General features: G+C 43.0%; 2 protein-coding genes across 10 annotated transcripts in view; one reads left to right on the top strand and one right to left on the bottom strand.

Moving 5' to 3' along the window:
- Window positions 1-9,485, bottom strand: part of LOC311609705 (nonsense-mediated mRNA decay factor SMG5-like) — a 111,605-nt gene extending 102,120 nt beyond the window's left edge. For all 6 annotated transcript variants that reach the window (XM_084803005.1, XM_084803006.1, XM_084803000.1 and 3 more), the window contains exon 1: window positions 9,306-9,485. The gene's annotated coding sequence lies outside the window, so the exon portion shown is untranslated. The remainder of the gene's footprint in view (window positions 1-9,305) is intronic.
- SYBU (syntabulin) overlaps window positions 1-18,446 on the top strand; it is a 106,498-nt gene that overhangs the window by 21,800 nt on the left and 66,252 nt on the right. Inside the window, exons 1-3 of one of the 4 annotated variants that reach the window (XM_084803014.1) lie at window positions 11,041-11,170; window positions 15,062-15,154; window positions 17,074-17,281. In XM_084803014.1, coding sequence (XP_084659140.1) covers window positions 15,131-15,154; window positions 17,074-17,281 — 232 coding nt within the window. In that variant the 5' untranslated portion in view covers window positions 11,041-11,170; window positions 15,062-15,130. Of the gene's footprint in view, window positions 1-11,040; window positions 11,171-15,061; window positions 15,155-17,058; window positions 17,282-18,446 lie in introns of those variants that run through there. The other 3 variants (XM_084803015.1, XM_084803013.1, XM_084803016.1) reach the window with 3 other exon arrangements.

Here is an 18,446-nt window from a genome sequence, read left to right as displayed (position 1 = left end):
ATTTTTAAAAACTATGTGCATTTTGAATATAATAATTCTAAATATTTATTTTGGGCCTTCTTACACTGACAATTCACCAGATTGCTCTTGATTGACAATGCAAAAAAGCAGTAAGATTTTGGTGGGGGAGGGGATGAAACAAAGTGAAAACCAGAAATAGAAGAGAAGAGCTGAATGGAGAGCGTTAACGTGGCAAGCAGGACTAAAGAGCTCCTGCGGACCCCGTGCTTGGGTTGTGATGAGCAAATTTGTTTTTGTTCTCTGTGTGCAGAAGAAAAAAAATGCAAATTGGACCAGTGTGAAATACAGAACTGCTTTTGCCAGTTCTGGACTCCTTGCCGGAACAGAACAATACAAATACAAGCAGTGAAATGCAACAAAAGCGATACTTTGAAAACCCTTTACCATGGTCACATGGAAAACTTGAACTAGGTAATGTCAAAAAGGAGTTTCACGGGTACTAATGCACACAAGAGGCAGCAGGTTGCCATGTTGTTTGTCACCGCCTACATGGTTAGCAGGAAACATCCCTGACTATTTGTTTTCCTATTGTCAAACTAGACACCTATTATAGACTTAAGGAAAATCACCCTTCAAAGGGTGACCTTATTCACACTATTGAGAGAATCAGATCTAATGATCACTAATGAGAGAGCACATTTCTTTCTTACTTATTGGAAACACAAGGGTATGAAAACACAGATGATCTTGATTGACCCTGAAGTCACCAAGGTGCTCTATGTCAGTGAGGTTGCCTTACCAAATGTTAAACTATTAAGCTGAAAAGAAACCAAGTGGGTAAACGCAAAAGATTATTCTAGGAAGTGAACCTAAAGCCTTGAGCCTTATGTATGCAAGGTAAGTGTTTTACCACTGGCCTAAATCTCCAGCACCACAGTTCTTAAGAAAGTGCCCTATGTATGCAGTCACAGAAGCCTATAATCCCAGCTACTTAAGACAGTGAGACAGGAGGGCCAGGACTTCAAACCCAGGTAACAGAATAATATTACCTCTCACAAAACAAAACAAAATAAATAAATAAATAAACAAACAGAAACAAAATCATAAGCTGCTCTCAGATTGGAGTGTATGCAAGTGAGTGCACTGTTTTAATGAGTGATGTCATTGATTCTTTTTTAAATGATTTATTATTTATTTTTATCTTATGTGAACTGGTGTTTTGTCTGCATGTATGTATGTCTGTGTAAGGGTGTTGGACCCCCTGGAGCTGGAGTTATAGGCAGCTGTAAGGCGCCTCTCTCCGGCCCCAGCATTCCTTCTAACCTCCAAATAAAAAGAAGTTTCTAACCCATGTGAGCAGGAAAAGTCTATCTAACTTCAGCCACTTGCCTTATTTATTTATAGAATTGCTACCTACGAATACGTGTGTGTGTGTGTGTGTGTGTGTGTGTGTGTGTGTGTGTGTGTGTGTGTCTTTGTTTTTCTGAGATGGGCCCTCATATAGCCCAGGCAGACCTGGGAATTTAAGCAGAGGATGACCTCCTGGCTTTACTTTCTGAGTGCTAGGATTACAGGCATGCACCATCACCTCTGTAGGGGCTTTTGATTTTTCTTTTACTTTTACTTTTCTTTCCTTCCTTCCTTTCTTCATTCATTCTTTCCTTCCTACTTTTTCTTCCTTCTTTTCTTTTCTTTTTTCTTTTTCCTTTTTTCTTTTCTTGTGTGGCCAGGAATCAAATGAAGATCCTTGCAAAGAATAGGCAAGCACTCACCTACAGCCTCAGCATCCTAAACAAATTTAAAACACTAGTTTTGTTGACTTATTTTTTTTGCCAGACTAATTTCTCTTACATTAGATAGTCTCCCTTTGTCATTGTGAATTGAAAAATCATAGTCTTTGTAGAAACAGGTTTGACAATCCTAAAGAAACCAGATAGAAGAAAAAGAAATAGGACAAGCAAAGGCCTTTCTCATGACTTTCTGGCTTTAATTTAAAAGTAAGATGAAATAAGCCCTTTCCTCTCCAAGTTGTTTTTGGTTACAAAGCTTACCACGACAAGAGAAAACAAACTAACTCCAGAACTTGGTACCCAGACTAGGGAGCAAGGCTAGGCTGGGGCAAACCTGACCATGCTGTTTCGGGGAAGGGTGGTAGAGGTGTTTGGAACATTGGGCTGAAAGAGCTAGGTTTGAGAACCTAGCATGTGCCACACACATTCCACTCGTAATTGAGATATTAGATCTAATCTCCAAACTCCATAAAGGGCAGTGTGATGGGCTATTCTCAAATCATTTCTTGGAATGTGCTAGAGTGCCATAAAGAGATTTGGGGAAGGGAAAACCCAGTGAATAAAGAGTGAATGCTAAGGCAGTTCCTTCCAGTATCATCAGACTAAATGGAGGATAAAATTGTGATACAAAAAAAAAAAAATAGAGGAAGATTCCTCATTTAAACTAATACTATTCAAAATTCAGGGCATCACATTTGGAATCCATTTAAAGAAGATAGATTCTGGTATTTAAAGTTATTGAGCATAAAATTTTATCAACAAATAAACAAGGCTTAGAAAGATGCAAAGAACTAGAAATGTTTATTAATCTCTTTGAAGGGCTGCTGCAATTCAATCATGTGGATGCCTCCCAGCTGGCAAGAAACCAGGATTGCTCAAAGGTCTCAGATTGAAAAGCCTCACACAGCTCTCTAGGCAAGAAGTTTGGCAGCGGTGCTGAAAAAACCACAAAGACAGAATCCCAAATATTTATCATACGATTTGTATTCTGCAGCCATTTCCAGTCTCAATGATAACAGTGGAAACCATGAAGTCAGAGTGCGGGAACAGAATGCTTGAGCAAGGACGTACACACTGAGCCCAGCACAGAAGATCGGCTGGCAGCCCTTTTCTTGCTAATCATTAAGTCAGACAATTCACCTTTGGGCAAAAACACAACCGGAAAACCTTGGTTTTAAAGAATAACCACAATGGCATTTTCTGCTTCAATCTCCTATGTGAACAAACTACCCCCCTTCATATTTCTTTAATTACAGAGGACTAAGTGGTCTGTGGCAAATAATAATAATAATAATAATAATAATAATAATAATAATAATAATAATAGAACTACGGCCAAAGCAAATGAAGAAAGGGTTGTGTTTACTAATGCTAGCTTTATTATTTATAGAAACAGCAATGCCCTGTGGGAAAGGGATTCAAAAGATTCAGCTAAGAACTATTTTTTAACGATGTAATTTTCATATGATCACAACTTTTAACTTGGAAAAATTAACACATTTCAGGTTAATTAGTATTACTTTTGTCATATTTTTGTGTGAATTTATTCTTGCTTTATCTTAAAAGATAGTTTATAATTGGAAGTGGGTCTCTATACTAATATTAAATGATTCATGTGTTCATCCTATGTTAAAATAATTATAATTGAATATCTAATTTAAAATTATCACCAACCCACCCCCAAAACCAAACTACCCACCTCACAGCATGGCTTAGTATTTGAGTAACATTCACCGTTCACTCTATTTTCTATGGCCACATAACAGCCCAAACGTTGCTTGGGTCCCATGCAAAGGAGTCAAATAAAATTAAGAAATTATACTTATTTCATTTATCATGGTAAATTGATTATGTTTCTCCCAACATTTACTGGGATTCTTGGTAAATAGCAAAGATTCAATTTATATTTGTGGAATAAATAAAAATCACTTATTTACAAAAAAGTACTGGATTCAAGGTATAAGATTTATATTTAGTAAAAGTGTAACTGTTAGCCAATTCCTAGGGACAAATGTCAGGGACACTGACTTCATCTTGATTGTATTTAAAGATGGATAGCCTTCTTTACTTAAGACAATTTTTTCAAATATCCAATTTGTCATAATTAAAAGGCAACAAACAAACCAACAAAAAAACCCAAAAGATTCTTACCTCCAATTATTCTTTATTTTCCTTTTTTCCACATTCTCTTCCTATAGAGGTATTTATAAACTTAAGGATTTGTGGATAAGACTATTGTCATGAGAGTAGATAGAAATAAAAATAGTAATTTAGATGTGAAACTTCTGGGTGTTTACAATGGCCACCACAAGCACACTGACTTTAGCAAATTCACACATCTATACTTAGTATCCCAAGCATTGGAGCACTGACTGCTCTCAAAGAATACTTAAAGTAGACTTGTAGTGTGAATTTTTCTAATGTTACTTGCCTTGGTAACTATTCCTTATTTTTCCAAGTTTCAAAATAGGTCTATTTAAACCATATAAATGTGTACATATATATACATATATATGAAAATACTACACTAGCCTGAGTTTATTATGACAAAAAATTTTAATTAAATGCTAGAATCTTTAAATAACCCCTTGTCTAGGACTGATTTCTATTTTAATACTAAACTTCTAATAAGCAATAGGAGAAAAGAGGAGGAAAATCCATAACAAGGAATCAGGGGAATAGTTTTTCAAAGCATATTCTTTGAATTCTCACTCAAGAGAATTGAACCCATTAAAAATGAAGCCAAGATTAATATTTTATAATACACAAGAAAAAATATATGTATTTTCTGAGGCAGAAGCTTTTCAAGTTATACCAATTTGGAAATCATTATTTTCACTTGCTTACTTAAAAATTCTTTTGAATTGCTATTCAACTCATGTGAGAAGCCCCAAAGCGAACTTGGCTTCTGATTATCATATCATGCACGTGGCTCTATTTTTCCACCGTAATATACAACCATGCAAGAATACAGACCGTAATTTTAAACAGAAATCATTTTCTCCTATCTTAATCTCAGGAAACAAGGATAAGCTTCCTGGCTTGAGGAAGTGCGGTTGTCTAATGAGTGCATTTGAAGAGCAAGAGAAACTAGCCATGGGCTGCGGGTGGGAAGCAGGGGTTGTAAAGAGAGCTCCAGGGAGAGGGAGCCTTTGTGAGAGGCCACGGTGTGATGCCAGGGCTAGCTCAGGAGGGCATACGCATAGATTTTTATCCCCAATGCACTGGAAAGCATAGAAAGGGTTTACTTGGATCTGACTGAGCCACAGTAGACCAAGGGTGGCCAATTGTGCACCTGAAAAAAAAACATTTGGGTCATAATTTAAGAATATAGTCTAGTAGACAAGTCTGGGAGGCCAGGGGAAGATTGGGGAAGAAAGAGACATGGAGAAATGAAGTCATTTAAAGGTAATTAGGAGGTACGAAAAATGGCACAATTCTTTGTAGAAGACAAAAGAGCTAGTAGAACTACCAAGGTCCCTGGGTTTGCATGGTGAAACCATTTCTTACCTTAGAATATACAGAAGGAAGATCCACCTGCAGAGGAAGGGTCATAAATTCAGCTAGGAATAGAGTGCATTTGCGGGCCTTTTTGGGACATATAAGCCAAGATAGCCAAGTGGATTGTGGGAAATGCTGTAATAGATGCATGTATTATAGAATTTATAGATGCTCTGCCTATAAATAGTCATTGAAGAAATTGAAAAGAGAAGCATTACCTAGAGAGAAAAGGTAGGACAAATGAATGAAAAGGCATTATCAATGTTTAAAGAATGGGCTAAGCACACGCTGAAAAGTAGGAGAAAATCAGAAGATGGAGTATATATTTGGAAGAAAAAAAAAAAAGGATTAGCGCTTACTCCAAATGCTGATCAGAAGTCAGGACTCCTGTAGAAACTAACCATGAGAGTAACCACACAGAGGGAATCTGTGACTTAGGGCAAGACCTGCCAGCTAAAAATAGCCAATCCTCGAGTGAAGTGTCATAGGGCAGATGGTCTACCCAGCTCACCCTTCATCGCAGAAGTGTGCTGCTAGGGGAAGAGGAGTGAGCCAGCAGGACTCGAACTCAGGGAGGTTGAGACCATTAGTGAAGCGCCTGTTTCACCAGAGAATGTTCCACCATGTTTAAATCCTGGTATGAAATGTCCAATGGAAACATACGTTGAAGGAAACCTAGTAACAGCTCGCAGCCAACAATGTGCTTACAGTACACTGGGAGTTCCCCTCTGCTCTTTATGTATATTAGTCCTGCCAGTGCTCAGAAAAGCACAGATATGATTATCCTACTTTAAAGACAAGGAAATAAAGCCCCAAGGAAGGGCTAACCGATCGGATACTTTCCCTTACAAGGCATGAAAGGATGGGACTCAATTTTCAGGCATAAAAATTTCCCTCGCCAGGGGGGAACAAAACTAACAACGAGGGGAAATAGGAGCAAGAGGCAGGCAAATTTACAGGACTGGAAGTAGGAGATGGAAAGTTCTTCTGTTCCTTCTAGTTTGTCTGTCAACCAGTGGCTAAGGGCACCTGCATGAGGAGCAGTCATAGGCTGAGGAAAAGTTCCAACAGACTCCGAAGTGAACAGGAAGTAACACTGTAACACTGATTGCACATAGTAAAACGGTTGCCACCTGTCCCACGAGCATCTGGAGAGCAAGAGCAAGCAACACTGTGTGTTCAGTGGGCCATGGGGTTCCTTCTGCGCAGCTGCAAGTGGCCATGTTAAGTCTAGCTGAGAAAGTTCTGGGAGCTGGGGTGTTGAGACACAGAGGACCAAACAGACAAGGGCTTGGAAGATGGGGTAGATCCATTGAATTCGCACTTATTTTCAGATTCCTCAAAAGGATAGTGTGTTTATATTTAATCAAGCAAGCAAGTAGTGAATAAGTTACACCCATATTTTTGGGGGGAAAAGGGGAGATCTTAATGTGCGTGTTGATGGCTACGCTCTGCGCTCCCTACTTAATCTTTCTATGAAACTGTAACAGCTCTAAAAACATCAACTTAAAAATATCAAGCCTGTTAATTTTATGCAAACAGACACTCGAGAACAGATAAAATAAGGGCTGTCTGGAGATTGTCATTATCATTTTATAAGGATCTAGCTCACTGAGTAGCTAAAATTGAATCCTATAGCTAATTTTCTTCAGGGTTATTAATAATTGGGAGAGGGGGAAAAGAAGGGAAGGAAAAATAGCCCTTAGTGGAATCCTGAACTTGTATAAGTTTCTGTGTATGTGTTAGATAGTTCAATATTTGCAAAAAAAACTTATAAAATAAACAGCATATGCATTTTACAAATAAAGCTACAGATTTAGGAATGCTAACTTGTCTGATATAGCTCATGGCAGAGCAGAAGAAACCACTGCCTAATGAGGAGGAACACTTCCTCACTCTCCCACAGGCTAGTACTCACAGATATACAGTTATATAGCCTTACATTTTAAAAGCTTTCCTGAAACAATGCTGACAAAGTTTGAATGTGCTATGATTTCCTTACAAACCTAGACGTCAAGTGAAAATTCATCAGTGGACCAATAGGTGGCAGTATAACATGGTCCTCTTAGAGTTTTTAAACAATTTTAATTTTTTTTTTAACTTAAAAAAAAAAAAACTCAAATAGTTAGCAAAAACTGATTGAGACACTACACACTGTACTCAGTCAAGACTCTGAGACAGATAGACTCTTTTTTCCCCCAAAGATTACAGACAGTAAGGGATGGCTCAAGAAACTCAAAGCTTCTGTCTACCTCAGCAGATTTTTTTTTTTGCAAAGTAGGAAGAAACGAGGAAGAGGAAAGGGGCCAAAGGAAAAGGAATAAAAAGAGAGGTAGAGGAACAGAAGGAGACAGGGAAAAACAGGCAAGAGGAGATGGGAGAATGGAGGTGGAGAAGGAAAAGGGAGGAGGAGGAGAAAGGGGAAGGAAAGGGGGAGGAGGAAATTCATGAAGTAAAGAGAACCCTCAAGAAACCAGAATCGAACCTCTTAATCCCTCAAAACTCATCTCAAAATTTAGCCCTAGTTGCCTCAGCTCCCAGTCTAACTTAAAACCCTGCCAAGCCCCCTTGGCATCTACCTGACACAGTGCCAACCAACTTCTCGGATGGTCTGTCACAGTTATGCCAACACTTCCGTTAGACCCTAAAGAACAGGAGACACAGGCTCCGTCCGAGTAGGAGCATCAATACCACAGCTAGACGAGAGGACGGATGTGTGGCCCTTCACCATCCCTTCTATTTAACCCCTCCTTAACTGTCTTTGGTAGGGATGGCTTGTCAACCTCTTTTCCAATGTGAAACTCCATGTCGCTCCTCTGGCATAACAATCCATGCAGGGATCACTAAGAATGAAGATCTTCAAGATGAGACAAATGTGAAACAAACAAGCAGGAGGCAGCAGTGGTAGAGCACTGAGCGGAGGGTGAGCGGATAGCTAGGAAGCTCTAACCATATGCCAGGCATAAACACTAGACTTGTCGAATCCTTCTAACAGTATTACGAGCTAATTACTATTATTAAGTCTATTTTATAGGTGTGAAAATGAAACTGAGAGAACTTAATTTGCTCAAAGACATTAACTGGAGTAACGAAGTCTTCCTTTTCAACGAACCCGCACTTATACCCTGCTGAGTCCTAGGGGCTCCTTAAACAACTCCAGTCAGGTGGCACAGTCAGAAGAAGGCAAACAATTGACTCTAGTCCAGGGCCCTCGCATCTTTCATGTACCACTCATCACAAACCTCTATGCAGACTAGGAAACTCATTTCCCTCTCCTGCTGCCTCTTGAATGAGCATCACAGGTGAGGGCGGCCAGTAGCTGGCCTTCTTAATATAAAAACAGACACTATCCCTAATTCAAGGTCATTTCTCCAGTCTTAATTTTATTAGCTCTTTACCAGGCAGCTCATCCTAGAGTTTTTTTTTTTTTTCTACTACAGCTACCACCAGGGTCAGGGGGAGGAAGCCATGATGGACCATCCAGGCTTCTCAGCAGTAGCCTCAATGGTGTGTCTGCAGTGGACAGGCCTGAGAGCCCTATCTCAGGTCACTGCCAGTCAGAGAACCAGTGGAGGTGAATGACTTCTTGGGAACACAAGGGGCACTCCAGGCCATGGTAGCCATCAAAGCATCCAGGCCCAACGGCATCCACAGACCCCGCCCCCCCAAATGCCATAGGTTACTCAGAGTTTTATTCTCATTTTGACGTTGTTTTGTTCCACAATAAATAAGCCTGAAGAACAGAAGAAAAAGAGAGCTAACAGGAAGGACTGTGGGATCATAAATATTAGGCCAATGAAATAATGAACAACCTTAGTCTTTTATTTAGAGCTAATTTTTTCGGATGATGAAATATCAATATCTGTAAAATTATTAGTTATTTCTTTCAAATGATTTTTTTTCCTTTGACTACACAGCTTCCTAGAAGTGGACACGTGGAGAGCTGAGACAACATAGGCCAGATTCCCGTATCTAGGTTTATTTTCTTAAAGATTTTTTTCTGCAGTAGCTTGGAGAGGAGATAGGTCACAGCAAAGCCGTTTGTTTACTCACTAGGTCACAAGATGACAGGAATGAAGAAAAATGGTTGACAACAATAGCACAGCCGTTTTCGGGAATAAAGCAGCAATGGAGATTGCCCTCAGCATTACACCGCAGAGGTGCACTTGGCTCTCAGTTCTCTCCCGGGTCTCTCCGGAACAGCTCCCCCAGGCTCCCACCTCCACCACCTTCCTTGTCTCTCCAGGCCGACAAACAGCTCCCTAACTCCCCAGGCTCCTGCAACAGCTGTCATAGCAGTTAGCCACTAGGGGCACTCTGTTCTGTTTTGCAAGAACACTATAGTCTTTTGAGTAGAAATTTCCAAATTAGCCGCCCGTTCCCCCCGCCCCACCCCCCCACCCCCCCACCCCCCCACCGCCCCCCGCCGTCCCCTCTCTCGCCCCGCCATCTTCTAGCAGAGGAGGGGGCCGGAGGGGGTGGGAAGAAGAACAGAATTATTTTTAAAAGGGTGTTTACTAGAAAGCGGATGGTGGTAAAAGTGAAAAATCAAAGACTTGGATTATATTAAGGAAAACAAATCCTTAATGTAGCTCAGCTCTAGCTATACGTCTGCTTCCTGAGAAGGCACTAGAAATGCCTTTTCTAAGCCTAGACTGTATATGGGTGCCAAATCTATTCTCGGGGCCCCTAGATGAGGTACCTGACAGATATGAAAAGTCTTGGCCTCCTCCCTTCATCTCCTGCCTGGGAAGCTTTGCTGCTGAGTCAGGGGACTCTCCTCTGCCCTTTCTCATAGCTCCAGACTCTCAAGACAGGAAGGTCTGCCCCCTCAGGCCCAGAACTCCACATCTGGATTCAGGCCTTCCGGTGCCTACCTCATAGATGACTTCCTGTGCCCTTTCAGTGAATCTTCGAAGCCCACGGATTGCCTAGTCATCAGAGGCAGTTCATTAGGGAAATGTCCAGACTCGGCCTTCTCCCACCTGGATGCCCAGCTTTATACTCAGCCATTCCGAGCATCTAATTTTCAGTCATTTGAATCCATTGTCCCAATCAGTGTACACCTGCTTGTCTCACCTTGCGTTCCCACTTCGTTTAATACAGCCGCCGTTCCTATGTTTTGGCTAGCTTTTTTTTTTTTACCCTATTTTTGCAAATGGACAAAAGGCCACCAACATCAGATAGCATGACATGAGAAGCTACCTCACATCTGAGTCCCCCATTAGACAGGCAGAAAGAAAAAAAAAAAAAAAATATATATATATATATATATATATATATATATATATATATATATATATATATTACATCCTCTGTGCCTCTAAGTCCCCAGGCCCGAACCTCTGCCTCTTCACATGGACTTTCACTCAATTTCCATCCTTCACTTAGAAGCATCTCTAACTGAAAACTCATTTGCAGAGCCTAGATAATTGGCACGCTCCAAACCCAATGACTGTTCGTGCCACGCTGCCTCAGGTTACCCACTCCCCTCTGCCCCAAGTACTCTCTGGGCCCACTCCTGAGGGAGTGATCTTGCACAATCCTAACCATTACAGCTTACATCATCTAAATGCCTTAACCATAGCTTAACAATAACACACATACAATAAGAGGAGAGTGGATCACTCACACAAGCTCTTACAGGAAAACAGGCAGCTCTCTCCCTGGTAAGAAAAATATGGGTCTCCACCCCACCACAAAAAAAAATCCCAGGATGCCCCAGAATGCAGTTTCTTTTCTTCATGACGTGTTGTAAAGCACGTCAGCTGCTCCTTGTTGCTGTGCAGATTCCCCACCATCGGGTCACCCAGAGAGACGGCAGCCAGCGCTTGCTTGCTTGCTCGCACAGCTGATAGGATTAGGAGACCGCGCTTTGTCAGCCGCGATTGAGTCCAAGGCAGCCCCAGCGTACGCAGGTGAGATGTGAGGGAAAGGGAATGAAATATATAGGACCGTGAGGTGTGTAGGATTGTGTGCTGCGAACGTTTCTCTCTAGCAGTGCATCCATATTGTCTTTTCTATGAAGTTTTCAGTCTGGGGGAGGTGGGGGTCTGTGTCAATAAAAACCTGTCCTTTCTCACTCATCTGACTTCATCAGTGGGCCACTTACATGTCACAGGGTTTTTGTGAGACTCGTTTAAGATTATATTATGTGAGAGGGCTCAGGAAATGTAAAGTTCTCTGCATATTAAAAGTATAGATCATTCAATTGCAATGTTCACATAAAGAATTCCTAAATCTGGGAAGTAAGTATATAAACTTTGCTTTCCTTCCAATCCATAACACCTTATTTCCTAGAGTTCTTGCCAGGCTTAGGTAAGTATATTATTTAAAATCTCTCAAGGTTCAAACCTTCCAAAGCAATTGATATTTTTTAAAAAATCCAAGAAACACTTTTTTTCTTCTTCCAGAAAAATGTCACAAAATCTAAAAACAGGACAATAACATGTTTAAGCATAAAATGAAAATGCTTCATAATAATGGGCAAGTGAAATATGAATATCTTAAACTATATTAGATTATATCTCTTTGATGCTATAATCCAAATGTTACATTTCTCCTAATGATGAGAAACACTTGAATGAAATTAAAGGCAACAAAGATGTGATTATTTGTAAAAACTTGCCTTCTAGAACAGCAGAAAAACAGGGCTTGGTTTCCAAAAGTACACAGCTAAGAGCCATCTGAACAGTAAGCCATCAGCCTTTCCCTCAGTAAGGTTGCTATGGTGACAGCAAGGCTACTGCACAGCCTCTCAATGCCTGCACTTCTGCAGTAAAAGCTTTCACTGAACACATGTTGGATTTTTTTTTTAGGCACACATCCCATCATTCAATACAAAGACATATTGGAGGCAGCTTTATCCGAGTCATTTGCTAAACACAAGTTGTATCTGTGTTCTTCACCCGATACCAGTGGGCCCTAGATGGGGTTGTGGGATTCACAAATTTAGGCGCACTCATTCGTTGGCAGTCATGCACTGGTGCTACTGTGTGGAAGAAATCATGCCAGGTACTGCCTACAATCCATGATGAAGACAAGTGAGTGAACGGGTTCTGAAATAGGACCGTGACAGCTCTCCTAGGGTAAGCACAGGTGCCCTGGAGGGACCGGGGAGGGTTCCTGGAAAAAACTGTCTAAAACTAAACTTACTGTCTCTCAGAGTGGAGGAGGATGGGTGGGTCGAGTGCCAGCAACATAATCAGGGGACCAGCAGTGCGCAAGAGTCTAGAGGGAAAAGACCCTGAAGTCTCCAGAGAACTACAGTTTGAGCAACAACCATTTGACACGGAGGGAGAGCAGCTGTCGAGGAGGGCAGGGGGCACCTGTGGAGAGGGAGTGGTAACCCACAGCAGGCAGAACTTGAAAAGCTTAGGTGCCGTCTTGGGGTGTTGAGTACCACCTGCAGGAAAACGAGGAGTTCTTAAGGAGTTTAGTGGAGGTGCACTGTTTGACTTAGCTTTGCATAAAACAGGGGGGGGTGGAGGGTGGAGGGGGCGGGCTGAAAATTAGCACCGTGGCCAAACACTTTCTTAGCAAGAGTGTCTAACCTGATTTAACAACTTTAACAAGCACAAGGCCTTCTGTTTCAGTCTTCAACGCTACCAAAACAACAAGCAAACAGCACCAAAACAAACATTCAAACCAAGTAAATTCAAGGAGTCTGTGAGGAATTTGTTTTCCAGAAAAGCGTGTGTGTGTGTGTGTGTGTGTGTGTGTGTGTGTGTGTGTGTGTGTGTGTGTGTGTAAACCAACCTAATTGGGTAGAAAAGGATATAGGTGCAACTGGAAACAGCAACATCAGTTGGCGTGCTACTGAAACAACTCAGAGCGACAGGATTCCCAAAGAAGATACCAAATGATAGAGAGTGAGGATGACCAGTGGACAAGAGAGTGGTCACACGCACGACCTGTGACTGACCAGGGTAGCATTGAGCGAGGCTTCCGTCACTGTAGATGGCCACACTGGTCACCATAGCAGCACGGAAAAGCAAGAGAGGAGTTTGGAGGACAATGCCAAAACTGCCTCTGAGATTCTGGTCTAAATAACTCTGTGGACAGTTTCTGCTGTTAGGGCCCCCACGACCCATTTTCGGTTCTCGCGGAGGGAATGCAGAAGGAACTCTCAGTGCCCATAGTTCATTCCTAGCTCAACACCTACAAACCTGGGCACATAATTTTAGAAAGAAGAAGCTGTATGAATCCTCTTGGGCTGCTCCGTGGCCAAATGAATTTCAGAAAGGATGAACTAAAAGAGGTTTACAAAGGATGAGGTAGTCACCTGTTCTGTCCCCAGAGAATCCCAAGATTATGTCTCTGTTAAGTAGATGAAAACGGGATAAGGGTTTGTGGAATGCAACCTCTTGGGGTTTTAGGAAGCTAACAAATTGATTCCACTAATCCCGCCCCGCCCCCCCCCCTCCAACTTCAGGATTTCTGTGAACTCAGTGCGTTCCCGGCTTTCAGAGTTAGCATTCAAAGGAATGCAAACAGGATGGCGGAACTTGAACTACATTACCCATAATCACAGTCTTTGCACACAGACCCTGGAGTGTCAGGATGAGACTGATTTCTCCTCTTGCTGCTGCCACCTAGAATATTCTCTACCCCAGTAAGGCGTGTGTAAGTCACTTTACATGGAAAAGTCCATCGCCGAATAAGATTTGAGCATAACATAACAAGACTGTCAACCGTTCTGTCCTTGGTAGACATTTTGAGCTCCTTAAACATGTTTGTCTGCACCGCAATTGCATTTTCTGCCTGTCACATAAAAGATACCTGCAGATTTTGGACCACCTGGAACTAACCTAGCCGCCCCGTTGGAAGGTTCTGCGTTCTCAGTTGGACACAGCTGTTTTGTTTTCCTCATTTATCCCTCCCAGCTGCCCTTCAGAGGGGTATTATTATTCCTCCCGTTAATAAGGGCCAGCTTGAAGAAGAGGCTCAGCTGGAAGGGACTGGCGTCCTGGCCTTCATCTTGATTTCCGGAGTACGGGTGTGTTGTCCCCGCTCTGCGTCCCTACACCACTTTGTAGTCAAGACAGTACTTGTAGAACTAGGGCTGAGTCTGCATGCTCTGTCTCTCCAGCTCCTGCCTCCTGGTGTCAGCTGGGTTGCCCTGCTACCTTAGGCCCTCCTGCCCTGCCGCAAACCCCTCCAAGGAGAACCGCAGCCTTGAGAGTCCTGGAACCCAGCAGCTGTAGCGTTGTCTTGGCTGGGTTTCGGGAACAGAGGACCACCACCACCTCTCGGGCGGGGTCTTTGTAGAGAATCATTGTACTGACTTAAAACCTAGAGGTCACGGAGGGACAGCGAGTGGGGAGGGTGACTTTCCCTCTTTCTCCATCTTGGCCATCTGATGTCACAGCTTTTCTCAGCCTCTCTATTCGACTTGCACACCCCACCCCACCCCCCCACCCCCGCACCACCCCTTGCCCCCCCCAACCCCGGACCAGGGAACACCTCTGAGCTGGCGACACTGTGAAAAACAAAACAAAACAAAACCTCCTCCTGCCCGCAGTGGGTCGAGCTAGGCCCTAAAGGGAAAGGTGCTGAGAGCGGGACGTGGCGGGCGACCTGGTGGGTGCGGCGCTCTGAGGTGCCAGACAGCTGTTCCGGGCCTCAGGTGAAGGCGGAGACCGGGAGGCGCCTCCGGAGCGGCGGGCACCACGTGCCCGGCGCGGCGGGGCGGGGCGGGGTGGCGGGCGCGCCCTCGGAGCTGAGCGCGACCGCTGACGGGGACGCGGCGAACCCGCAGCGCCACGGCTCGCAGCCTGGGGCTCAGTGCAGTCTCCTCCCTCGCTCAGTGCTCACAGGTGCCTCCTCCTGGACGGCGGCGGCGGAGGCGGCGAGCGGAGCCCGGAGCAAGTGTGGAGATGGGGCCTCTCCGAGAGAGCAAGGTAAGGGGACCGGGTGTGCGTGTGGGCACGGTGACAGGGTCCGAGGGCGCTTCAGTAAAAGACAAGGTGGGTACAGCTTGCCTATTAGAGAGCTAGGTGAGAGATGGACCCTGGCGTCCAGAGTCCAAGCAATGAAGGGAAAGAGGTACTGGGTACATCAGGAAAGCAGAGGGTCATCCGACGGTTATGGGATGTGGCAGATGGGGAGCTGGCACTACAGGAAGAGATTTGGGGGATTAATATGAGGATTTAAAAGATTGACTTTAGAGGGTTAATCCTAGCTCCTGACGCTATGACTTGAGGTGAAGCTTTTAGCTGGTGTCATGTGTTTGCCTGAGTGTGTGATATGCAGAAGGAATTTGGTGTGTTCGTGACTGAGAAATAAAGACTGCAGCGTGACAGTGACCCAGCTCAAGAGTCTGCAGTGTGCCAAGCAGAGTGGCTGGCGTGGGATATCTGCTGGGTGACTGATGGGCTGGACAGATCCAGAGGCTGGGTGTGGCTTGCAGCCCCAGGATGGCATGGATGCCTGAGCCAAGTTCCGGGCAGCTGCAAGGGGTTTTCCCTGTGGAGGCTTCGCTGAGGTGTTGACTTTGGCCTTGACCCTTCCTGGTAAGCTTAGGAAATAAGCAGGAGGTCATGTTGGGAAAATGGCATTTGCGACGTTAGCCAAAGCCCTCTTTCGGTTACAGAGGCTGGAATGAGCTATGGAATTTTTGCAAAAAAAAAAAAAAAAAAAAAAAAAAAAAAAAAACTTTTCCTGAGAATTGAGTTGAACAAGGCGGAGTAGTGGTGACCCTGATGGAGCTCTGCCTGAAATTCTGTCTTCCAGATAATGCTCAGCCTTCACCTCTCTCAGCCTCAGTTTCCCTGTCTATGCAGATGAATTTCAATAAATTATGTTGCTGATTGGGCTGTAAAGATCCATTAAATGAGCTAGTAGTGGAGACAGAACAATTTTTATAGCATTTCTTTATTTGTGTGGGGGAGGTACCATGGGTGCCACGGCATATGTGGCAGTCAGTGCAAAACTTGCAGGAGTCCTCTTCTTCCTCTTCTTCCACCATGTCAGTCCCAGCGATTGAGCTCAGAGATTGGCTATAAGCACCTTTACCTACTGAGCCATCTTGGCTGTCAAGAAAAGGGACTTTTAAATTGAAAATATTATCAAAATATTTTCCTCGTGCATTTTTAAAACCAAAGCATGACCAGCTGTTAAAAATGCATTTTAAAATAGAGAAAATGTTCTTCTCATGGTCATCCTTTTGGAAAAACAAAAGCTAGATGTGATGCAAAAGGTGGAGCCATTTTCCTGGGTGTTGGATGTGTTTGCTTTTCTGTTGGCAGCAAGCCTTGTGTACCAGGATATTAATGAATAATTAAGACCCTGTCCGGAAGAGGAGGGATTTTAAAGATAAGTGTGTGTGTGTGTGTGTGTGTGTGTGTGTGTGTGTGTGTGTGTTAACCATTAGAAAAGAATTGTTCTAGGTATACAGGTCTAGTGTGTGAGGAGACAAAAAAAAGAAGTGAAATTGTTAGCTAATTCAGGAATAACACAAGAATCTGAAAACAAAACAAAAAGCCAATAAGCTGGGGCACATGCGGAGAGCCTTTGAGAGCCTCAAACTTGAATGTGGTAGAAAAAGACAGAAAGAGAAGGTGAAGGAGGAATGGCCTGGAGAGGGCTGTGTGTGTGTGTGTGTGTGTGTGTGTGTGTGTGTGTGTCTGTCAGTCTATCTTGTAGACTTGCAGTTGTGCTATTCATAGCATCAAAACAGAGCTTAGTTCATCCACTGAGATACAGGCTGCTGGGCTGTTCTGGGAGGGCTCAGTGCTCAGAAATATGACCTCTCAGAAACTGAGCCTTGCAGGAGCAGAGAGAGAAAATGACTGTTTTCTTTTGGCTTTCCCATGTGGAGAAGGAGCGGAGAGTGCAGCATCAGGAGAAGGAGATTTCCAGAAGCCGGATTCCCAGGCTGATTCTTCGGCCCCATCTGCCTCAGCAGCCACAGAGCAAGGTTTCCCCAGCCTCCGAGTCTCCCTTTTCGGAGGAAGAAAGCAGAGAGTTCAACCCCAGCAGCTCTGGACGCTCAGCCAGGACGATTAGCAGCAACAGCCTCTGCTCAGGTACACTAACATTGTGCGGGAAGATGTGGCGTGCAGGCAGACCATAGCTGAGCCCTCTCAGCAAGAACTGGGCTTCTCCCATCCCCTTGACACATGCACTAACCCTTTCTGGCTGTTGTAAGCTACCAATACAGCAGTTTTCTATAGTTTGGCCCAGTTAAATTTCTTATCATTTAGAATGTAAAATTCAACTTCTTCTTTCTATTACTTTAAAGTGAGGTGTTTTTTTTTTAATCTAGAAACTATATTAGTTTGGGTTTTATACTAGCAATCTCTGTAATTCTATGTACTTCTGATTATAAAATACCCCTAATAAAACAACTTCTAACAAATGAAGTCAAGGCCATGGAGGACTATACTGCAGGCCTGGCCTTGTGGAAGAAAACATATGCTTATTACCAGCCAGACCTGATTCCCCGGATGGGCCAGAATCCCAGACCTACCACTTAGATGCTTAAGCCTGGTGAACCTCAATTGTCACAGGCATAAAATGGAACAGTAAATACTGTTTGAGGATTCTTTATCTGAAATGCTTGAGATCTAAAATGTTTGCAGTTTTAGAGTTTTCAAATTTTGGACTGTGTGTGTGTGTGTGTGTGTGTGTGGCACACACACACACACATACACACATACACACACACACACACACACATATACACAGCCCAAGGCATTTTTTTTCATGTGGCTATCTTTTGTATGTAATCTGTTACCTGTACTTAGATATGTATTCTTTTTCTACTCATGACCCATGGCCTTATGAAAAATTCCACATTTTATAGCATTTGGGATCTGGGTTATTTCTATTATAGACACCTAACTGTACCCCTTATATAGAGTTGCTGAAAGACTCAATGGGACCAAGTGTATCCATAGTACAGAGCGCCACTTATAGAGGTCTTTAATATCTGATGGTTCTTAATGCTGTGAACTATGGTTGATTCTTTAGCATATAACTAAGTTTTTTTTTTTTTTTTTGGCTTTGTTTGTTTTTAAAGACAGAAGCATCTTTTAAAGACACAGATTCTTTCATAGCTGCTCAAATACCATGGGTACCAGTAACAACCCTGTGGTACTGAAGCATGTAACTTAAAAAGACATGTGGTTTTTTTCTTGTTGTTTTTTCAGGAATATTAGGAATTTGAGTAAAATTTAAAGGAATGTCTGT

Source organism: Acomys minous, assembly GCF_964271855.1.
Source record: "Acomys minous genome assembly, chromosome: 12".
NCBI lineage: Eukaryota > Metazoa > Chordata > Mammalia > Rodentia > Muridae > Acomys > Acomys minous.
Note: the sequence above shows the minus strand (reverse complement) of the source record. Positions and strands in the feature narration are given on the sequence as shown.